The following is a 21,141-nucleotide window of genomic DNA, read 5'->3' on the forward strand; positions in this document are numbered from 1 at the left end:
TGTCTCTGTGGAGGTGCTGATTTGGATCAGGTTAAGGATTGGGCTGTGGCATAGGTCGCAGCTGTGGCTTGGATTTGATCCTGGCCCCAGAACTTCCATGTGCAATGGGTGTAGCCAAAAAAAAAAAGGCATCTGTATTAGAAAGAAAGAAGTAAAATTGTCTCTATTTATAGGTGACATGATATTGTATATTAAAAACTCTAAAGATTCAGAAAGAGAAATTAAGAAAACAATTCCACTTACAATAGCATCAGAAAGAATGAAATATTTAGGAATAATTTTAACCACAGAGGTGAAAAATCTGTATGTTGAAAACTATAAAACATTGATGAAAGAAAAAAAAGACACAAATAAATAAGCTAGCCCATGCTTGTGGATTGAAAGAATTAATATTGTCAAAGAGTCCATTCTACCCAAAGCCATCTGTACATTCAATATAATGTCTGTCAAAATCCAATGGCATTTTTCACAGAAATAGGAAAAAAATCCTAAAATATTTATTAAACTATATAGACCCTGAATAGCCATAGCAATCTTGAGAGAAAAGAACAAAATTAGAGGCATCACACTTCCTGATTTCAAACTATATTACAAACCTATAGTAATCAAAACAGTATGGAATTGATATTAAAAACAGATACACGAATCAATGGGACAGAATAGAGAGCCCAGAAATAAGCCCATGTGTATATGTTCAATTAAGTTTTGACAAAGAGCCAAAATATACAATGGGGGAAAGTTAGTCTCTTTAAGAGATAGTGTTGGGAAAACTGGATAGCCACATGTAAGAATGAAATTGGACCCCTGTCTTACATCATATACAAAAATAAATTTTTAAAAAGAGGAAGTCTTGGAGTTCCCGTCATGGCCCAACAGAAACGAATCCGACTAGGAACCATGAAGTTGCAGGTTCAATCCCTGTCCTTGCTCAGTGGGTTAAGGATCTGGCGTTGCCCTGAGCTGTGGTGTAGGTCACAGATGTGGCTTGGATCCCGCATTGCTGTGGCTGTGGTGTAGGCCAGCAACTGTAGCTCTGATTGGACCCCTAGCCTGGGAACCTCCATATGCAACAAGTGAAGCCCTAAAAAGCAAAAAAAAAAAAAAAAAAAAAAAAAGAGAGAGAGAGAGAAAGTCTTTAATCCAAAATATTTGAATACAGTACTGAAAACCATAAAACTAGAGGAAAACATAGTGGGTAAACTCCTTGACTTTGGTAGTGATTTTTTTTTTACGCAAGGGCAACACAAGCAAAAACAAACCAGTGGGACTACATTAAACTAAAAAGCTTCTGCTCAGCAAAGGAAACCATCAACAAAATGAAAAGACAACCTACAAAATGGAAGAAGATATCTGCAAACCACCTATCTGACAAGGGGTTAATATCCAAAATAAACGAAGAACTCATGTGACTCAATAGAAAAAAGGAAATAACCCAGTTAAAAAATGGGCAAAGGGGAGTTCCCGTCGTGGCGCAGTGGTTAACGAATCCGACTAGGAACCATGAGGTTGCGGGTTCGGTCCCTGCCCTTGCTCAGTGGGTTAACGATCCGGCGTTGCCGTGAGCTGTGGTGTAGGTTGCAGACGCGGCTCGGATCCCGCGTTGCTGTGGCTCTGGCGTAGGCCGGTGGCTACAGCTCCGATTCAACCCCTAGCCTGGGAACCTCCATATGCTGCAGGAGCGGCCCAAGAAATAGCAACAACAACAACAACAATAACAACAAAAAGACAAAAAAAAAATTACCTAAAAAAAAAAAAAAGGGCAAAGGATCCAAATAGACATTTTCCCAAAGAAGACATACGGTGGCCAAAAGGTACATGGAAAAGTACCCAGTCACTAATCTTCTAGAGATGCAAATCAAAACCACAATAAAATATCACCTCACATCTGTCAGGATGGTTATTATCACATCTTTCAGGAGGGCTGTTATCAAAAAGACAAGGATGTGGAGAAAATAGAATCTTTGTATGTTGTTTTTAAGAATGTAAATTGAGGAGTTCCCGTCGTGGCTCAGTGGTTGACGAATCCAACTGGGAACCATGAGGTTGCGGGTTCAATCCCTCGCTCAGTGGGTTAAGGATCTGGCATTCCTGTGAGCTGTGGTGTAGGCGTAGGCCAAGTGGCTACAGCTCCGATTAGACCTCTAGCCTGGAAACCTCCATATGCCGCAGGTGTGGCCCTAAAAAGACAAAAAAAAAAAAAAGAATGGAAATTGATACAGCCACTATTTTTTTCTCGACCAAGCCCTTCGAATGCTGAAATTCCTAGGCCAGGGATCGAACCCAAGCCACAGTAGTGATAACGCCAGATCCTTTAACTGCTGGGCCCCCAAGGAACTTTAATACAGCCACTATTAAAACAGAAAGGAGGTTTTTCAAGAAATTAAAAATAGAACTACCAGAGTTCCTGTCATGGCTCAGCAGTAACAAACCCGACTAGCATCCAAGAGGATGCAGGTTCGATCCCTGGCCTTGCTCAGTATGTTAAGGATCTGGCATTCTTGTGAGCTGTGGTGTAGGTCGAAGACGTGGCTCAGCTCTGGTGTTCCTTTGGCTGTGATGTAGGCCGACAGCTACAGCTCCAATTCGACCCCTAGCCTGGGAAGTTCCATATGCCGCAAGTGTGGCCCTGAAGAGAGAAAGAAAAAAAAAAGAACTACCATAAGACCCAGGAATCCCAATTCTGGGTTTATATCCAAAAGAAATACAAGGAGGTACCTGTATTGCATGTTCATTGCAGCGTTATTCGCAATAGCCAAGGTGTGGAAACAACCGAAGTGTCCCTCAACAGGTGACTGGATCAAGGACATATATAGTGTGAGTGTGTGTGTGTGTGTGCGTGTGTGTGTGTGCACATGTGTACACACAATGCAATATTGTTCATCCTTAAAAAAAGAAGGAAATCTTGTCATTTGCAACAGCAGGGGCGAATCTGGAGGGTGTTATTTTAAGTGAAATGTGTGAGACAGAGAAAGGCAATACTGCATGATATCATATATATGTGAAATATTTAAAAATGAAAGTCATACTTTTAGAAACAGAAAGGAGAAAGGGGTTGCCAGGAGTTCCCTGGTGGCTCCGCAGGTTAAGGATCTGGCATTATCACTGCCATGGTTCAGGTCACTGCTGTAACATGGGTTCAATCCCTGGTGGGGAACTTCTGCATACCCAGGATGCAGCCAAAAAAAAAAAAAAACCAAAGTGGTTGCCAGAGAATAGGGCACGGGGAAAATTGGGAATGACTGGTACAAACTTTCAATCATAAGATAAGATCTGAGGATCTAGTGATGGCAACACTATATTATATAATTGAAATTTCCCAAGAGAGTACAACTTCTATATTCCTACCAAAAAAAAAATTATTTTAAGAGTAAATGTGAGGGAGTTCCTGTCCTGGCCCAGCGGTTAACGAATTGGACTAGGAACCATGAGGTTGCGGGTTCAATCCCTGGCCTTGCTCAATGGGTTAAGGATCCAGTGTTGCAGTGAGTGAGCTGTGGTGTAGGTTGCAGACTCGGCTCGGATTCCACGTTGCTGTGGCTGTGGTGTAGGCTGGCGGCTACAGCTCTGATTCGACTCCTAGCCTGGGAACCTCCATATGCTGCAGGAGCGGCCCTAGAAAAGGCAAAAAGCAAAAAAAAAAAAAAAGAGTAAATATGTGAGGTGATAGATGTATGAGTTAACGATGAAGGAACTCCTTTCACAACATATATGTATATATGTATCAGATCATCACACTTAAGTATCTTACAGTTTTATTTGTCAATTATACCTCAATAAAGCTGAAAAAAGTTCTCATATTTTTCTTTTTTTTCTTTTCTTTTTTTTTTTTGTCTTTTTGCTATTTCTTGGGCTGCTCCCGCGGCACATGGAGGTTCCCAGACTAGGGGTCGAATCGGAGCTGTAGCCACCGGCCTACGCCAGAGCCACAGCAACACAGGATCCGAGCCGCGTCTGCAACCTACACCACAGCTCACGGCAACGCCGGATCCTTAACCCACTGAGCAAGGGCAGGGATCGAACCCGCAACCTCATGGTTCCTAGTCGGATTCGTTAACCACTGCTCCACGATAGGAACTCCTCATATTTTTAATTTTAAAAAAAGAATAGCTATGCAGAAAGTCAACTGTCACATTTTCACAGAAGACACTTCTGGTTCTAGAAATTATAGTAAAAGCAACTTTAGAGAGTCCCCAGATCCTTCCAGCCCCTTCTGAACTAGTCTAGTTCCAACAAGGGTCCTTACCGTGAAGTTCTCTCGGCCTCCAGGTGCTGTCTTTTTTCCCCTGGTGTGAGGAGCTGATCCACCGTCTGTTTTCTTCTGGAGTTCCTGTCGTGGCTCAGGGGTAACTAAAGCAACTAGTATCCATGAGGACACAGGTTCAATCCCTGGCCTCGCTCCGTGGGTTAAGGATCCAACATGCCTGGGAGCTGTGATATAGGTCGCAGATGTGGCTCCAATCCCACATTGCTGTGGCAGTGGTGTAGGTCAGCAGCTGTATCTCTGATTCAACCCCCAGCCTGGGAACCTCCATATGCTTCAGGTGTGTCCCTAAAAACAACAACAGCAACAATTTTCTTCTGATCAAAGAAATGGGACAAATAATTCACCTGTTTTCAAAAATGAAGTCTTTTCCTGAGTTTCCAGGGAACCACGCACATTATTCCCAAATGACTCGCAAGGCCATATGATTGATGCCTTTTAAGCCACAATGAATGATTTTCTGGCCCTTCGAGGCCTTGGTGATGAGGCCTTCCCAGCTCTGAAGTCTCTGAATATGATTCACTGAGTGCCCCTCCCTGCCACTCACCCAGTACAGCTTGTAAGATGCAAGACAAATACACCCATCCTATTATTCCAAGCAGCAGCAACAGCTTTGGGGTGAATCTTTTCATCAATACCTCAGCCCATAGCAGAGGTAGGACCAAAATACCCTGAAGATTCTCTCTGGCAAGGATGGATTGCCTTTTTCTGTTATTTGTCAGATTCCTGGTTAACTTTTCCTATTACTCCAATTATTAAAAAGAAGGAAAATTTCTGCATAACAAGCATATTCCTAATCTCAATATTTGTCCGATTCTGTTTTTCTCTGGAGGAATTCCCCTTCTCCCGCCCAAAACACTGTAGTCCAGGACACGCTGTCAACTCCACAGTGCATGTAACAACAGGCAGGTGGAGGCAGGTGGTTGGCAGGTATGCAGTTAAGGAAGAATGTAAATGGCTTTCTGATGCTTGACAAAATCCTTCCAGAAGCTTCCTATTGTAACTCCCTTTAGAGTCTTCAGACCCTCCAGTTAAGAGTTCCAGTTACTTCACCATGTGTTAATCACCAGTCTAAGGTCAGCTGTTGAATTTAGCTCTTTGGGGCTGTGGAAGATCAAAGTCCTTTCTTTTATTTTTTATTTTTTTATTTTTACATCTTTTTAGGGCTGCACCCATGGCATGGACGTCCCCAGGCTAAGGGTGCAATGGGAACTTCAGCTGCCCACTCACACCACAGCCATAGCAATGCAGGATCTGAGCCATGTCTGCAAACTACACCACAACTTACAGCAACAACGGATCCTTAACCCACTGAGCGAGGCCAGGGATCAATCCTGTGTCCTTATGGATACTAGTTTCTGCTGAGCTACGACAGGAACTCCCAAAGTCCTTTCTTGATGGGCCACAAATACACTCCTTTTGGCTTCTGATAAAAACTGCTCTCCTAGGAGTTCCTGTCGTGGCTCAGCTGAAACAAATCTGACTAGGAACCATGAGGTTTTGGGTTCAGTCCCTGGCGTTGCTCAATGGGCTAAGGATCCAGCATTGCCGTGAGCTGTGGTGTAGGTTGCAGACGTGGCTCAGATCCCGAGTTGCTATGGCTGTGGTGTAGCCCGGTAGCTGTACCTCCGATTGGACCCCTAACCTGGGAAGTTCCACATCCCGTGGGTGCGGCCCTGAAAAGCAAAAAACAAACAAACAAACAAACAAAAACCTGCTTTCCTGAAAGCCACATGTCACATCAAACAGACCAGAGTCCACTGAACTCTTAATTTCAGGTCACATCTTTTGTAAGACACCCTGTTAGGGCAATGGCCAACCTACCATAGCTCTCTTGTCCTCAGCTTAAAAAGTACTAGTCTTGGGGGAGTTCTCTTGTGGCTCAATGGTAACAAACCTGACTAGTATCCATGAGGATGTAGGTTTGATCCCTGGCCTCGCTCAGTGGGTTAAGGATCCAGAGTTGCTATGAGCTGTGGTGTAGGTTGAAGACTCGATTCAGATCTGGTGTTGCTGTGGCTGTTGCGTAGACCAGGGGCTACAGCGCCGATTGGACCCCTAGCCTGGGAACCTACATATGCCGAAGGTGCAGCCCTAAAAAAAGACATAAAATAAATAAAATAAAATAAAATAAAATAAAATAAAATAAAATAAAATAAAATAAAAACAAATGTCCACTGTATAGCAAGGGAATTATATTCAATATCTGGTAATAAACCATATTGGAAAAGAATATATATATAAAAGCATCTCAGGAGTTCCCATCGTGGCTCAGTGGTTAATGAATCCGACTAGGAACCATGAGGTTGCAGGTTCGCTCCCTGGCCTTGCTCAGTGGGTTAAGGATCCGGCCTTGCCATGAGCTGTGGTGTAGGTTGCAGACTCGACTCGGATCCCAAGTTGCTGTGGCCCTGGCGTAGGCCGGCAGCTACAGCTTGGATTCGACCCCTAGCCTGGGAACCTCCATATGCCATGGGAGCAGCCCAAGAAATGGCAAAAAAGATAAATTAATTAATTAATTAAATTAAATAAAAGCATCTCCTTGATATACACCACAAGTTAGCACAACATTGTAAATTAACTGTACTTCAATTAAAAAAAAAAAGCTGGTCTCTACTGCCTGGTCCTTTTTCACCACTAATCATTTCATGGGGATGAGGACTTGTTTCTCTGTTTGCTTGTTTGTTTTTGAGCACCCTTGGGGAAAAGTAGAAAGGAGTCTTTGGATCCCTCCTCACTGGGATGAGCTATAACATCTCGGTGCAGAGTTCGATCCAGAAAAGACATTGTTGCCTGACTGACAAACGGATCCAAACCACCAAAAGATCAGATGAGAGTATGCTGCATTTCTTGTGTGTGTGTCTGTGTGTGTGTTTTTATCAAGTCATAATATTGTATGGTACTAGTGCACGCCAGAGGAAAATTCATTTTTAGGAGTCATACTGAAATAATTTACATCTTGAAATTTTATACTTAACTATGTTAAACAGGAGTTCTCTTGTGGTGACGCAGGTTAAGGATCCAGAATTGTCCCTGCTGTGGCTCAGGTTGCTGCTGTGGCACGTGTTAAACCCCTGGCTGAGGAACTGCCACATGCCGCAGTTGCAGCCAAAAGAAAAGATTTGTCGTTTTTTGGGTTTTTTTGTTTGTTTGTTTGTTTGTTTGTTTGTCTGCTTTTAGGGCTGCACCTGCGGCAGATGGAAGTCCCTAGTTTAGGGGTCCAATCGGAGCTACAGCTGCCGGCCACAGCCACAGCCACAGCCACACAGGATCCAAGCCGTGTCTGCAACCGACACCACAGCTCACAGCAACACAGGATCCTTAACCCACTGAACGATGCCAGGGATAGAACCCACAACCTCATGGTTCCTAGTCGGATTCATTTCCACTGTGCCACAACAGGAACTCAAAAAAAACAGATCTTAAACCGTCAATTCAACTGTTGTATGTTGACTTCTGAGTGAGGTTCAAGTATGTTTGATGAGTTTCAAAAGCAGAATATGGTACCTCATGTTGACATTATGCTAATCCACGACATTTGATAAATGTCATTTGGAAGAGAGAAGAGAAGCTGAATTCTTCTCTTTTTATGGCAATTAAACATTAGCTGCTAGGGGCCTGAACTTCCAGGACACAACAGCCCATCACACTCCCTTTCTCTGGTGCTGAGGTCCTGATGTGGAATAAGACAAGTCAGCCAAAAAATTTAAAAAATTTTTTTAAAAAAACAAGATAAAATTAAAAATAAAGATGAGTCACCCAGAACTGGGTTATAAACATGCTTTATTACAGTAGAGAGTAGACATCAAGAATGATGAAGTAAACGGAACTGCAGACAGGTAAACGGGAAACAAAAAATCAAGGGTATGCCCAGCAATGGATTTCAGAGTCAGAACTGGAATGCTAGAAAATCATCAGGAAATGAGACCCCCATGGAACAAGATAATATCCCCTCCCGCATGGTTATCCACAGAATGGCTTCAGGGGAGAAGACCCCTGGATTCCGACAGCACTCAGTGACCAACACAATGTCATGATCAAACCCTACTCCCAACCAGGTCTCCCAACAATCAAGTTCTGGTTAAATCAGATGCCCATGTCCTTTCTCAGTCACAGAGAAATTATGGGAATGTTGTGAGGAATGGAAAGCAACAGATGGGTCAAAGCCCTTGGAGAGGCAGGGGGCACCTCCCTGGTTAGTCCACACTGGGGGCACTATTTTGCTGCATCGTCTCCCTTATCCAGTCAATGTAGTTCTTCACGCGCGTGTAGATCCCATAGGTCCCACACCGGGGGCCCCAGGACACCAGGCCAGCTACATAGAATTTGGGGGTCTCTTCATTAGGGACCTGCATAGCAAAGGCCCCACCACTGTCACCGTTACAGCTATCGACACCCCTGCCTCCAGCACAGATCATGTTATCAGTGAAAACAAAAGAACTTGTATCTATTCTGGGATTTGCCCCCTTGATCTCCTGGCATTTGTCTGAGGGAGCGACTGGCAACTTGGCCCCTCTGAGCTTAACAACATGATCTTTTGTATTTGTTCGGCCCCAGCCTGAGATCAGTCCCAGGTCTCCCACGGAGGGATCATAGTCTGAGGAGGTGCCTGGCAGGCAGATAGGGGACACAGTGGGTCCCATTTTCACCGGGTCTTTCAGCCGCACCAGTGCAATGTCATTGTCAAAATTCTTCCGTTCCGAGGCATCCTGCTCCTCCCAGCCCGGATGAATAAACACACGCTCAGCAGTGAGCATCTGGCCATTTGCCAGATGTGAGGTGACCACCGAGGAGGACCCCACATACATCACGGGCTCATGGTTTCCCTCCACAACGTGGGCGGCTGTGAGCACCCACTGCTCATCAATGAGAGCGCCACCAGCCCGTGGATTCTGGAAGAAGACTTGCCAGGGGAAGCTTTCAATCTTCGTAATAATTCCTCCAAATATCCTCTGCATTCCTTTAAAGGGCTCGCTGGGGATGCCACAGACTAGGAAGGAACGAGAATGAGGTCAGGAGTGGGCAGGGTAGATTGCTGGCCTCCTGCAAATGGTCCAACCGCTCAGATATATGCTAGGCTCAGCGCTCTCTAGCACAACATAGTCACCCTTGTACCTGGCCAACCATCTCAGTGCCTGACTCATCTTGAACTTACCTAAGGACCGAACATCCCACTTGCAGGCTTGTGGGAAAGACTGGTTAAACTGAGGCTGTGTGTGAGTGACTGAACCCAGACGAGCCTCACATTGCGGACAGCTTAGCGCACAGCCCTGTAGAGGCACACCTCACCCCAGGCTTGGCACATGGGCCCAGGGGCCAACTGGGGGCCAGTGCTGGGAAACTCTATCCTCCTACAAGTGGTAAGGAGACAAGCATCCCACCTTCCTCTGGTACCCAGATCACTTGTCACTTTCTTTACTCCAGTCCTCATTGCAGCAGAGTCCTTCCTCGTAAGTAACCCATGGAAGTAGGACAAAGAGAGGGTTCTCTTCTCTCCATCTCTCATCTCATTCCTCATTGACTGGATCCAGATTTGATCACCTTGTCATTACCCAATATAACTGAATTTCATTTTATTTTATTTTATTTGTCTTTTTAGGGCTGCACTGGTGGCATATGGAGGTTCCCAGGCTAGAGGTCCAATTGGACCTGTAGCTGCTGGCCTACACCATAGCCACAGCAATGCCAAATCTGAGCTGCATCTGCGACCTACGCCACAGCTCACAGCAATGCCAGATCCTTAACCCACTGAGCGAAGCCAGGGATCGAACCTGCATCATCATGGATGCTAGTCAGATTCGTGTCCACTGAGCCACGACAGGAACTCCTAAAACTGAATTTTAGTTCAGATAAAGTTGTCTTACCTAGGTCTCTCACTAGTCAGCCTGGACTCTGAGCATAACAGACAGACCTGGGTTCAAAGCCTACCTGCCCCTTCCTAATTCTGTGAACTTGCCCTCAATTCACCCAACTCTAAGCTGAAACCAACACCACCTACCCCAGAGGGTTGTTGCAAAGACTTGATTGAATGAGATACTAAATGCAACTAATTGGCTCAGTCCCTAGTTCTCAGGGACACTAGAGGATCCTTATTATCATTCTGGCTTTGCCTGAGTGCCTTCTGCTTAACTGTGATTTTGATGCAATGCCTGGCTTCGTTTATTCCTCTGTATTCATTGCTGTATAGACTTTAAATATAATAATTGGGCTATTTGACTAGTCAGGGTGGATTCCTCCCTCTCAGTTTTCAGGCCCTGCTTTCAGCTATTCTAGACTCCCTCACGACACTTCCATTACCAAACCTAACTGGCCCAGACTCTGACACCAAGTGTCACTGGTTTACTTTTCTCTTTCCATCCTGACTCAGTGCACTTGATAAATTTCCCAAGGCCCTGGCAGACCCAAGGCCCAGTATTGTCTGCGCCACACTGAGCTAGACTCTAGGAGACCCAGATTGTCAAGTCCTTTCCCCAGAAGATTACAGCTACTTTTACTTATTTATGTTTTTGGTGGCACTCATGGCAGGCAAAAGTTCCCGGGCCAGGGATTGGACCTGTACCACAGCAATGACACGAGCCACTGCAGTGACAACACCAGATCCTTAACCACTAGACTGCCAGAAAAATCCTACAGCTTTTTTTTTTTTTTTTTGGTCTTTTTAGGGTCACGCAGGTGGAATATGAAGGTTCCCAGGCTAGGGATCAAATCAGAGCTGTAGCCACTGGTCTATGCCACAGCCACAGCCACAGCAATGCAGGATCCGGGCTGAGTCTGCGGCTTATACCACAGCTCATGGCAATGCTGGATCCTTAACTGAGCAAAGTCAGGGATCAAAGCTGCATCATCATGGATGCTAGTCAGATTTGTTTCCACTGAGCCATGGCAGGAACTCCCTACAGCTACTTTTAGAGGGTGGGCCCCATGCAGCTGCACCTGTGGCTATGGTCTCTGCCCAAGCCTGAGCCCGAGTACCTGGAACACATTTTGGCAGCTCTGCACCCAGCAGCTCATTCACCCAGCTCCCGTTGCCAGCACAGCGATACTCCTCTGGAAGAGCACAAGGGACAAGGGACACAATCACCACCACATCTTCTTGCTTCCATTCCCCCCTTCCATTCAGAGCCTTAGCACCTCTGGGATTTGAGGGAGCGTTCAGATCAGACCAACTAGAAAAATCCTTGAGAACATCCTGCAAACAAGCTCTCTGGCAACCTTCCCTGCCAAAGGAGAGAAGGAAGAGTCTCCTAAGCAGAAGGAAGAGGGTGATGGGAGAGGCTGAGAAAGTGCTTCAAGTGGGAAAGTAAATTAACTTAAAAGCAATGAGGCCGCACTGTGAACCATCCAGCCCTTCATCTAGTACCACCAAGGCCACTCCATCAAGAAAGTCAGTCGTCATGGAAGAGTGACTGGAAGCTGGACACATTACCCCTGTAGGTTCCACATTAAAGAGGTGGTCAAAAGCTGGATAACCACATAGAAAGGGATAGTGTAGGGGGAGTTCCTGCCTCCGCGCTGAAGCTGACCTCTGAAGATGATCCTTTAGAACCTAGCCTGCCCCGTACGAAAAGTATATATATATATATATATTTTTTTTTTTTTTTTTTTCTATTTCTTGGGCCGCACCTACGGCATATGGAGGTTCCCAGGCTAGGGGTCAAATCGGAGCTGTAGCCACCAGCCTACACCAGAGCCACAGCAACGCGGGATCTGAGCCGCGTCTGCGACCTACACCACAGCTCACGGCAAGGCTGGATCCTTAACCCACTGCGCGAGGTCAGGGACCGAACCCGCAACCTCATGGTTCCTAGTCAGATTCGTTAACCACTGCGCCACGACGGGAACTCCCAGAAAACTCTATCTTTAGATTAAGCCTAGAGAATGAAGTCCAGCCCATCACTCTCATTATCTCCAAACTCTCTCCAACTCAGAAAGACGGTGTCATTCACCTTCCAACACTCTCACTCTTTGTCTCTCTTTTCTTGAGTCAAAGAAACCTACCACTTCCATCCGTTTCCATGTAGTAATGCGGCTGCTCACAAGAGTAGCGAGTGACAGAACCAAATAGAGTGTGTTCTGGATCTTCGACTTTCCCATGAGGAATGGGTTCAGGAGAGCCACAGTCCACAGCTACAAGAGGAAGGCAGAGAGTGATGGTCAGGATAGCCACGTCCTCCCCAGAAGAGTCCCTGGGCCAGCTGCATCCTCCCAGCCATGTTCGTCATCCCTTCCCCACCTGCCACATCCGTAAATACACCTGGGGTGCATCTCCCCGCACCAGCCTCTCCGTGGCCATGCTCTACAACTAGGATCCTTCAACTCCCAGCCCGCTGTGTCCTGCCAATTCAGATAGCCCCCTACAAATTACAAGGATGAACCTGGCTCTTAATGGTTGGTGGGGCTTCTGCAGGAATGGGCAGCTATGGTTCTGTGAACTCCACCAATCTCACAGCCGCTTTCTTTCGAAGAAACCTACTTGTCTGTCTGGCCAGGCATTGGATCAAGGCTGAGACTCCATAACTGGCTTCCCTTCAAAAACCCAATCCACTCTCTCCCAAGGCTAAGGGCAAACCATGCATTTGAACCTTAATGGACTAAGCTTTCAATTCCCTCTGAGAGGGACAAAAAAAGTTCTATTTTAAAGAGATACATACGTTGACACCTCAGTTTGGAATTACTCCACTTTCCATTGCTTTGGCAAGTAGAATAGAAAGACGTTGAGCCAACAGTTCCCTGGAAAATAACAGACATCTCCGTAAATTTATGAGGAGAGATATGGGAGACCAAAATCAAAAATGGAATCGATCTCTGGCCTTGGATCAATGAGGAGTCCTCACCACAAGAAGCTTGGGGACATCTTAGCAGAATGACCCAAAGCACCAGGAGTTGGGACTAAAGGACATATTTGTCCCAGCTTATCAGCACTCCCCTTCCCCAGGAAGACAGAAGGCAAAAGGGAATGTCAAGCTGTCCAAAGAGCGCCATGATTCATAAAAAAGGACAAAAGATCCTGCCTGATTGGTTCTCTTTATGGAAAAGGAGTCATACCTTGCTCGTACAAGAACATTCAGTAAACACTTAGATAATTGTAGTATGCTCATCCTGACCTAGGGACCAGAGAGATGCATCTAACAGTCCTTTACCTGTACAACTTCAAAGCCATCCAGACAGGTTATCTTCACCACATCTCTGAACACGTATTTTGCTTTCTCAGGCTCCCAGAAAGAATTGGCAGTGACTTCCTTAGGACAAGGGATTGCTTGGAAAGGATAAGCAAAACATTTTTACCAAAGAGTAGGAGGATCTCTATTGTTTTTACATCATTCTCACACTTCCTACAATGGTTCCATTGTTTGGTCATCCTCAACCCTGACACCGAACATTCCCAAAGGGAGGCACCTAAAATAATATGGCATGACCAACTACCCACCCCCAAGCTGTCTACACCTGCAAAACCAGTTGAAGGATTCCTAGCAACCGCCGACAGGTTAAAATCTTGCTGAGGAAATGGAGTACTCTCAGGAGACCTATCCAGACAAGAGTCCACCTGTTTCGACTGGACATGATGCAAGGACTTTAGTACCACAAAGAGCAACTTGTAGGTTACTCACGATCACCATGGTAACGGAATTTCCAGCCCTTTTTTTGCTCTGTTTCGTCAGTTTGGAAGATGATATTAAGAGCATTACTCTTGGTTTCAATTGTTAGTGGCCCAGGGAATCCATTACCACAGTAGGGACCAAATTGTTGGTTTCCTGCAACAAACTAAAGAGAAACAAAATGATGAAACCAGAAGAGAGAAAGAACTAAAAGGAAAAGGTCAAATGGAAGGGATAAAAGTAAAATAGCATAATAAGAAGGTAGGGGAAGAAGGGGCAGAAAGCTAGATAATATGTCTTCAAGGAAAAAAATCTCTCTGTGTGGGCTGGGAGAAAAGTCCATCACCCTTCACGCACAACTAAGCTGTCAGGGCAGTGGCCCCCTGAATCGGCTGGTTCCACATCAAAATCTTCTCTCCGCATAGTCACCACCACTTGGAACCCCTCCTCCAACAGGATCTGATAGTCACACCTGGAGTTCTCTGGGTATGGATTGGGATAGTTGGGACTTGCCACCTCACCAATCAGTGTGGTGAATACGTCCCCACTGCAATTGACTAAGGAAGAAAAAGAGAAAAGAAGAATCAAATACAGAGTCGAGCAAAGGAGTTCCTGCCATTCCTATGATTCTTCTCCTAAACTGACAGTCCTGACTGAAGCCCACATGCCACAAGTGCACACCCCATACCTCTCAGTAGAGATCCCCACTAGCTATTGAGTTTCTATCACATTGCTTATGATTGAGCCTGTCATGGTTATGAAGAGCCCTAGGCTGATTCTTCACAGACATCTTTTTCTCTTCTCCAAGTAATTAACCTGACCCTATAGGCTTGTCTTCCTCCACTCTTATCACTCCTCCTCAGTTTATGGATAACTAAAACTAGATGCCAAGTCAACACTGAGGCTAATCAAAATTGGAAGGGTAAACAAACCCCTGACTGAAGCCTCAAGCCATTTCAAATCCCAGGGAATATGCGCCCCATCTGAAGCCAAGCTCACCTCCACAATTCTTCTTATCTTCATGGAGGAAGTATTCTGGGGGGCAGGAGCAGAAGTAGCCACCAATGTAGTTGTTGCAGAAATGGCTACAAGGGGCGTCTGCAAAATCCGTGCACTCATTCACATCTACAAAGAGTAGAGAAAGATTGAGGTCAAGGACAAAGACCTGGCAGGAAGAATGAGGTTAAACCCCAAACTGCAAGGGTAAAGAAAGTAGGAAAGGTCTGTTGCTTAAAGCCATTCAGTGAATCACCTTTCAGGATGGTTTGTTTGTTTGATTGTTTGTTTGCTTGTTTGTTTTTGGCCTCGCCCCCAGCTTGCTGAAGTTCTGGGGCCAGGGATCAAACCCACACCACCACAGTGACCCAAGCCACAGCAGTGACCACACCAGATCCTTAACCCACTGGGCCACCAGGGAACTCCAGAATGGTATTATTCTATATCACTCTCCTGAAATATGATTCCAGAGTTGCACTCTACCACTGCACAGCTCTAGGGGAGCTCTCCATGCCAGACACCCTTGATCTTTCACACTAACAGAGCATTTAGCCCCAGAGGCTACACTCTGCAGGTTTAACAGGCTATGCCTTCTTCACAGAGGAACAATGAGTATATGTATTACTTTACATGATGTTGGCCCTTCTGTCAAATCTAAACAATACTTTGGCTCTGAGATGTCCTGACTTCATTTTACCCTGGAGATTAGGTGTAGACACGCAGAGAATCTGAACGTTTGTTTGCCATACATTAAATGGGTTTGAATACTCTACATTCCTTCTATGAGTCTCTGCAAGTTATTTAACTTTCTTAGTCCTGACTTGCCTTATCTTTAAGTGGAGATAACACCTTCTATAAGAGTTGAGGTGAAGGCGTTTCCGTCATGGTGCAGTGGAAAGCAATCCAACTAGGAACCATGAGGTTTCGGGTTGGACCCCTGGTCTCACTCAGTGGGTTAAGGACCTGGCATTGCCGTGAGCTGTGGTGTAGGTCACAGAGGTGGCTCGGATCCTGCGTTGCTGTGGCTGTGCACAGGCCAGCCGCCGTAGCTCCTATTCGACCCCTAGCCTGGGAACCACCATCTGCCACAGGTGTGGCCCTAAAAAGACCAAAAAAAGAAAGACGAAAGAAAAGAGTTGAGGTGAAGATTAAATTAATATAGGTAAAATTCCTAACACAGTGCCCAGTTCACAGTGGTTCTCAGTAAGTTACTGTTTATTATCTATTTGTGCTGCTATCATCATCACCACCAAGATACGATTATGTGTTTGTATTTCACAAATGTGATTCATGGAGGGATCCAAGCCAACCCTTCATAAGAGTTATAAACAGAATCCTCACTCCTTGCATTGCTCAATGTTTGTCCTGTTTTCAATCTTGCAGCTGGATCAGTGAGGTACACGGAGAAGGAAGAGCCTTACCTACGGCAATGTAGTAGGCGGCAAACCCAGTGAAACGCTCCTCATTGGAGAAATCCGACGTAAAAATCACCTGGAGTTTGTTATACGGGACTTGGAACTCTTCCACCACTGGGGACTTGGGGTTCTTGCTGGTCTTCTGTCCACAGAGTTTCCCTTCTTCACGTCCTCCTGACTTTATCTAAGAGAAGAGTCAAAAAGAGGCTGGGAACGGATATTTTGGTAGGAAGGTCAGAGCAAAGGGGGAAAGACGAGACCATTTCCCACAGGAGGACTTTGTGACTCCAGCTCACTGCATACCAGGGGCACTCCTGCTGGCATCCTCTCCTTCCAGCCCCCAACCCCAGCCCCATCCTTTATGTGCTTATTAGAACATACCTGCACTGGAGTTCCCATCGTGGCTCAGTGGTTAATGAATCTGACTGGGAACCATGAGGTTGCAGTGAGGTTGCAGGTTCAATCCCTGGCCTTGCTCAGTGGGTTAAGGATCCGGCCTTGCCGTGAGCTGTGGTGTAGGTCGCAGACGCAGCTCGGATCCCATGTTGCTGTGGCTCTGGCGTAGGCCGGTGGCTACAACTCCGATTTGACCCCTAGCCTGGGAACCTCCATATGCTGCAGGAATGGCCCTAGAAATGGCAAAAAGACAAAAGAAAAAAAAAAAAAAGAACATACCTGCACTGAGTCATATGCACAGTTCTCTGACAGCTCTATGTCCAGGTGGGTGAAGTAAAGGTGGATCCCGTACCCTTCAGGAACTTCTATATCCCAAGATTTCTCTACCTCATTGGGGTAAGCCTGAGGATAGTTGGGGGACAGGATCTCCCCATACATAGTCGGCTCGGCGTCAACCCACGCCAAAAGGGAAAGTAGGACAATGCACCTGAAAAAAAAAAAAAAAGACACATGAAGAGGTGGGTGATGCAGGTGCCAACGGACGAGTGCAGGGAGAAGGGAGGGGAAAGGAGAAGGGCACCAGCCCATAGAGGAGACGCTTGGGTGGGAATGAAGCCAAAAGGCCCCATTAAAGCAAAACCCAGGCTTCAGATCTGAACCATTTTCTTGAGAAGATGAGGGGAACTGAGTCTGTGTACATTCCTGTGGATTCCTGGTCACTTACCACATCCCTGGCAATTTGTCCATCCCTGGTGAACAGCTCTTTTGGTCCTGGCTCTTGGCACCTCTGGACTTTGGAGCCAAAGAGGTGCCAGGCTGTGTATTTGTCCAACAAACACAGATACCTGCTGAAGCAGTGAAGGGTCAGTGTCCCCTTGGCAAAAATAACACAGAGAGTAAACAGAAGGATATCACTAATCATTGCCCCTGACACCCATCCTCTCACATGCTCCCTGTTTCTAAATTTTGTTAGGTTTGGTTTAGTTTTTTGAGGTTTTTTTTTAATGGCCTCACCCAAGGCATATGGAAGGTCCCAGGCCAGGGATGGAATCCAAGCTGCAGCCAAGACCTACACCACACCTGAAGCCACGCTGGATCCTTTAACCCACTGCACCGGGCCAGGATTGAAACCGCATCTCCACAGCCACCTGAGCCACTGCAGTCAGATTCTTAACCCACTGCACCACAGCGGGAACTCCTTCCTGGTTCTAAATTGAAACTAAATCTTATCCCTCTCCTGTGGTTTCTCGGGACCTTCTCCCAAATTTTCCCCAAAATGAGAAGTACTCTCTCCGAGTTTTCCTCTTCCTCTGTTCTCCTTCTTCACCCCCAACTGTCCCCTCCAGCCCCAACCCTATCAGCCTCTCTCTTGCCCTCAGAGAACCATATCCCCATTTCTACTCAGGTGTTCGGGAGTCTTTCCCCCTCATGACCATCCTCCTAGGACAGGTCTCCCCTCTCCTTAACACTGGCCTCCCCCCTTGGAGTTCCCGTCATGGCTCAGTGGCAACGAACCTGACTGGTATCCATAAAGATGAGAATTCTACCCCTGGCCTTGCTCAGTGAGTTAAGGATCTGGCATTGCTGTGGCTGCAGTGTAGGCCGGTGGCTGTAGCTCTGATTCCAGCTGGACCCCTAGCCTGGGACCTTCCATATGCCATGAGTGCAGCCCTTAAAAAAAGCAAAGCAAAAAAAAAAAAGACACCCCCCCCCCATCACTTCAAACTAGCTCTCTTGACTATGTTTATTAGTGCGTGGATTTCTGTGGATGCCCCAAATGACCACTGATGGAGGAATGAGCTTCTTTTCCCAGGGAAAAACCTGGGGAGAAGTGGTCTTGAGACAAGCTTGGGTGGGGAAGAAGAAAAGGTACATCTGAATGACAGGAAACATAAAAAGAGAGGAAAAGTATTCCCTCAATTTCCCAGGTCATTTTTCCAAGTTTTGTTTTGTTTTTTTAACTTTACTAAAAAGACAAGGCATTTCCCCCACAGTTCCAAAAAGTCCTGCCAAATATGTTTCTAACCCTGAAAACAGTGGTAGGTGGTGAGGTGACACTGGGGTGGAGAGAGTCAACCTGAGAAATAAGGGGTCTATATTCTGCCTTCTTTTTGTTCTTCTCTTTCCAGCCCTCCCTCTTTGCCCCAAACCTTCCTATATGAAGTTTTCTGCCTTCCTTTTTCCTCCATCAAAGCTCTGCTCTTCGATTTCAAGGTTTTTACCTTCAGAAGCTGATGGGAGCAAGCGGGTCAGTCCCCTCTCTCTTGCCAGTGGGCAGGCCCGGCGACCCTGCCGGCCCCCAGGAAGAGCAGCACAGGGCCCAGGCACCCCCTCTGCAGGAACCTCCGCCGGCCTCCCTGGGCTGATTCTGTCCCTGTGATTCTCTACTCCAGTGTGCATGTCTGAAATTCCCTGATCCAAACAAGGAGGGGGCTGGGAGACCATGACTTAGGGAAAGGGGAGCTCAGCCTTGATCTTGGAGCTCCCTCTGCTTTTGAAACAAGAACTGCATATTCTCTCAAGCCTGAGATTCCTCTATCCCAGGCTGCTGGGGTTGAGAGGAGGAATTGGGGAATTTCACCGATTGCCTAACACTCTTTTTTAGCCAAAGGGTGTGCTGCAGAGTTTTTGGGGAAGTCAGGTGATTTGTAGGAAAAGGAAGAGATTAATACTGTGGGGAAAAGCGAAACCCAGAAAAGTCCAGCCCTCCAACTGCATAGGAATCTCGAACGAAAGGAGAGCCGTTATCAGAGATGCAGGTCAGAGTTCCCGTCGAGGCTCAGCGGGTTAAGAACCCAACCAGTATCCATGACGATGCAGGTTCGATCCCTGGCCTCGCTCAGTGGGTTAAGGATCTGGCATTGCCATGAGCTGTGGTGTAGGCAGGCAGCCGCAGCTCTGATTCAACCCCTAGCCCACGAACTTCCATATGCTGCAGGTGCAGCCCTAAAAAGCAAACGAAAGAAGGAAGGAAGGAAGGAAGGAAGGGGATAGAGAGAGAAAGAAAGAAAGAAATGCAAATCATCTCTGCCTTTAAAGCAAACGGAATGATTCGATAATGACTTATACCTAGACCCAAGCTGCTATGGGATGATGCTTTTTCACTCTTGCTAAAATCCCTGCCACATCTCCCAACATCTAAATTATATCCACTAATCAACCCACAGTTCACATACAATCCAGGGTCCTTTATCCATAACCCATGGGTCCAGATATCTTTAAAATTCAGAATTTATGGGTTGTTTTTTTTTTTTTTTTTGGCCATGGCATGCAGCAGCTTGATGTGGGATCTCAGTTCCCAGACCAGAGATCGAGCCCAGGCTGCAGCAGTGAAAGCACCAAGTCCTAACCACAAGGCTATCCAGGGAACAACCAGGATTTTGTGGATTTTTAAAAGACAGTACAGTATATGGACCTAATATTAAGTAGCATCTCCTCCTAAGGGGCTGGGACAGCTCTCCATCATCAAACAGTAATATTCCTGCAGCTAAACATGTGAATCTTGGAGTTCCCATTGTGGCACAGTGGTTAACATATCCGACTAGGAACCATGAGTGCGGGTTCGATCCCTGGCCTCGCTCAGTGGGTTAAGGATCCGGCATTGCTGTGGTGTAGGCCAGTGGCTACAGCTCTAATTCAGCCCCTAGCTTGGGAACCTCCATATACTACGGGTATGGCCCTAAAAAGACAAAAAATAAATAAAATTTTTTTAAAAAGGAGTTCCCACTGTGGTGTGATGGCATCAGTGGTGTCTCTTTTACTCCAGGATGCAGCTTCAACCTCTGGCCCAGCACAGAGGGTTAAAGGATCAGGCATTGCCACTGCTGTGGCATACATCACGATGTGGCTGAAATTTGATCCCTGGCCCAGGAACTCCATATGGTGGGGAGGCCAAAAGAGAAAAAAAAAAAAAATTTAATGTTTAAAAAAACCAAATGGTGGCTAACCGAATCCCAAAATCACCAGAATTTCCTTCTAGACCCAGGCAATGTTAGGCCAGGGGAGACCTTCCCAAAGAGAGAAGATATGTTCCCCATAGACACCTCACTCCCAAGAGGAAAAGGGGCCGAGCTGAGGAAGGCAGGCCCAGCTACCCCTCCCCTCTTTACCAGGCAGGTAAGCCACTCCGCCTTCCAGGGCAAAGTGAGAGGTGGCAGAAACATTTCCCCCTTAGCACGCCCAGGGTGTTTTTCTTTAACCTGCTAATCTTGGCAATTAGCATATAATCAACTAAGCATGTGGCTGCCTGCCTAGGAGATGAGACCAGGATTCTAACCAGGGCAGTCCCTTCACCCACAGCCAGCCACAGCTGGGTCTTCCAACTCTGCCAGCCCCAGAAGCCCCCAAAATTGTTCTGAATGATACACTGTATCATTAACTGTATTCTACACCCAAGGCTGGAAATTCACTTCCTGTTCCTTTCCCATTCTAATTTTTTTTTTTTTGGTCTTTTTGTCTTTTTGCCTTTTTCTAGGGC

General features: G+C 46.2%; 1 protein-coding gene across 3 annotated transcripts; it reads right to left on the reverse strand.

The window, feature by feature from the left end:
• Nucleotides 1-8,027: 8,027 nt before the first annotated feature.
• On the reverse strand, nucleotides 8,028-19,151 carry C1S (complement C1s). 3 transcript variants are annotated; one of them, XM_047787649.1, is made up of 12 exons: nucleotides 18,887-19,151; nucleotides 17,389-17,509; nucleotides 16,944-17,151; nucleotides 16,275-16,452; nucleotides 14,857-14,982; nucleotides 14,215-14,414; nucleotides 13,870-14,023; nucleotides 13,402-13,517; nucleotides 12,913-12,991; nucleotides 12,260-12,388; nucleotides 11,234-11,308; nucleotides 8,028-9,251 (listed from the first exon to the last, which is right to left on the reverse strand). In XM_047787649.1, the coding sequence occupies exons 1-12, from the start codon at nucleotides 19,107-19,109 to the stop codon at nucleotides 8,458-8,460; spliced, it is 2,403 nt and encodes an 800-aa protein (XP_047643605.1). In that variant the 5' UTR covers nucleotides 19,110-19,151; the 3' UTR covers nucleotides 8,028-8,457. The 3 variants fall into 3 exon arrangements, with proteins under 3 accessions (XP_047643605.1, XP_047643604.1, XP_047643606.1); XM_047787648.1 differs by having other exon boundaries at nucleotides 17,389-17,512; nucleotides 18,887-19,067; XM_047787650.1 differs by having other exon boundaries at nucleotides 17,389-17,538; nucleotides 18,887-19,067.
• Nucleotides 19,152-21,141: the final 1,990 nt, after the last annotated feature.

Source organism: Phacochoerus africanus, chromosome 7 (genome assembly GCF_016906955.1).
Source record: "Phacochoerus africanus isolate WHEZ1 chromosome 7, ROS_Pafr_v1, whole genome shotgun sequence".
Lineage (NCBI taxonomy): Eukaryota > Metazoa > Chordata > Mammalia > Artiodactyla > Suidae > Phacochoerus > Phacochoerus africanus.

Coding starts and splice junctions, on each gene's coding strand:
- C1S (XM_047787649.1), bottom strand. CDS start 19,109: ATGGTCTCCCAGCCCCCTCCTTGTTTGGATCAGGGAATTTCAGACATG. Junction 17,152..17,388: donor GACAAATTGCCAGGGATGTG/GTAAGTGACCAG, acceptor TTTTTTTTTCAG/GTGCATTGTCCTACTTTCCC. Junction 12,992..13,401: donor ATGGCTTTGAAGTTGTACAG/GTAAAGGACTGT, acceptor GTTATTTTCCAG/GGAACTGTTGGCTCAACGTC.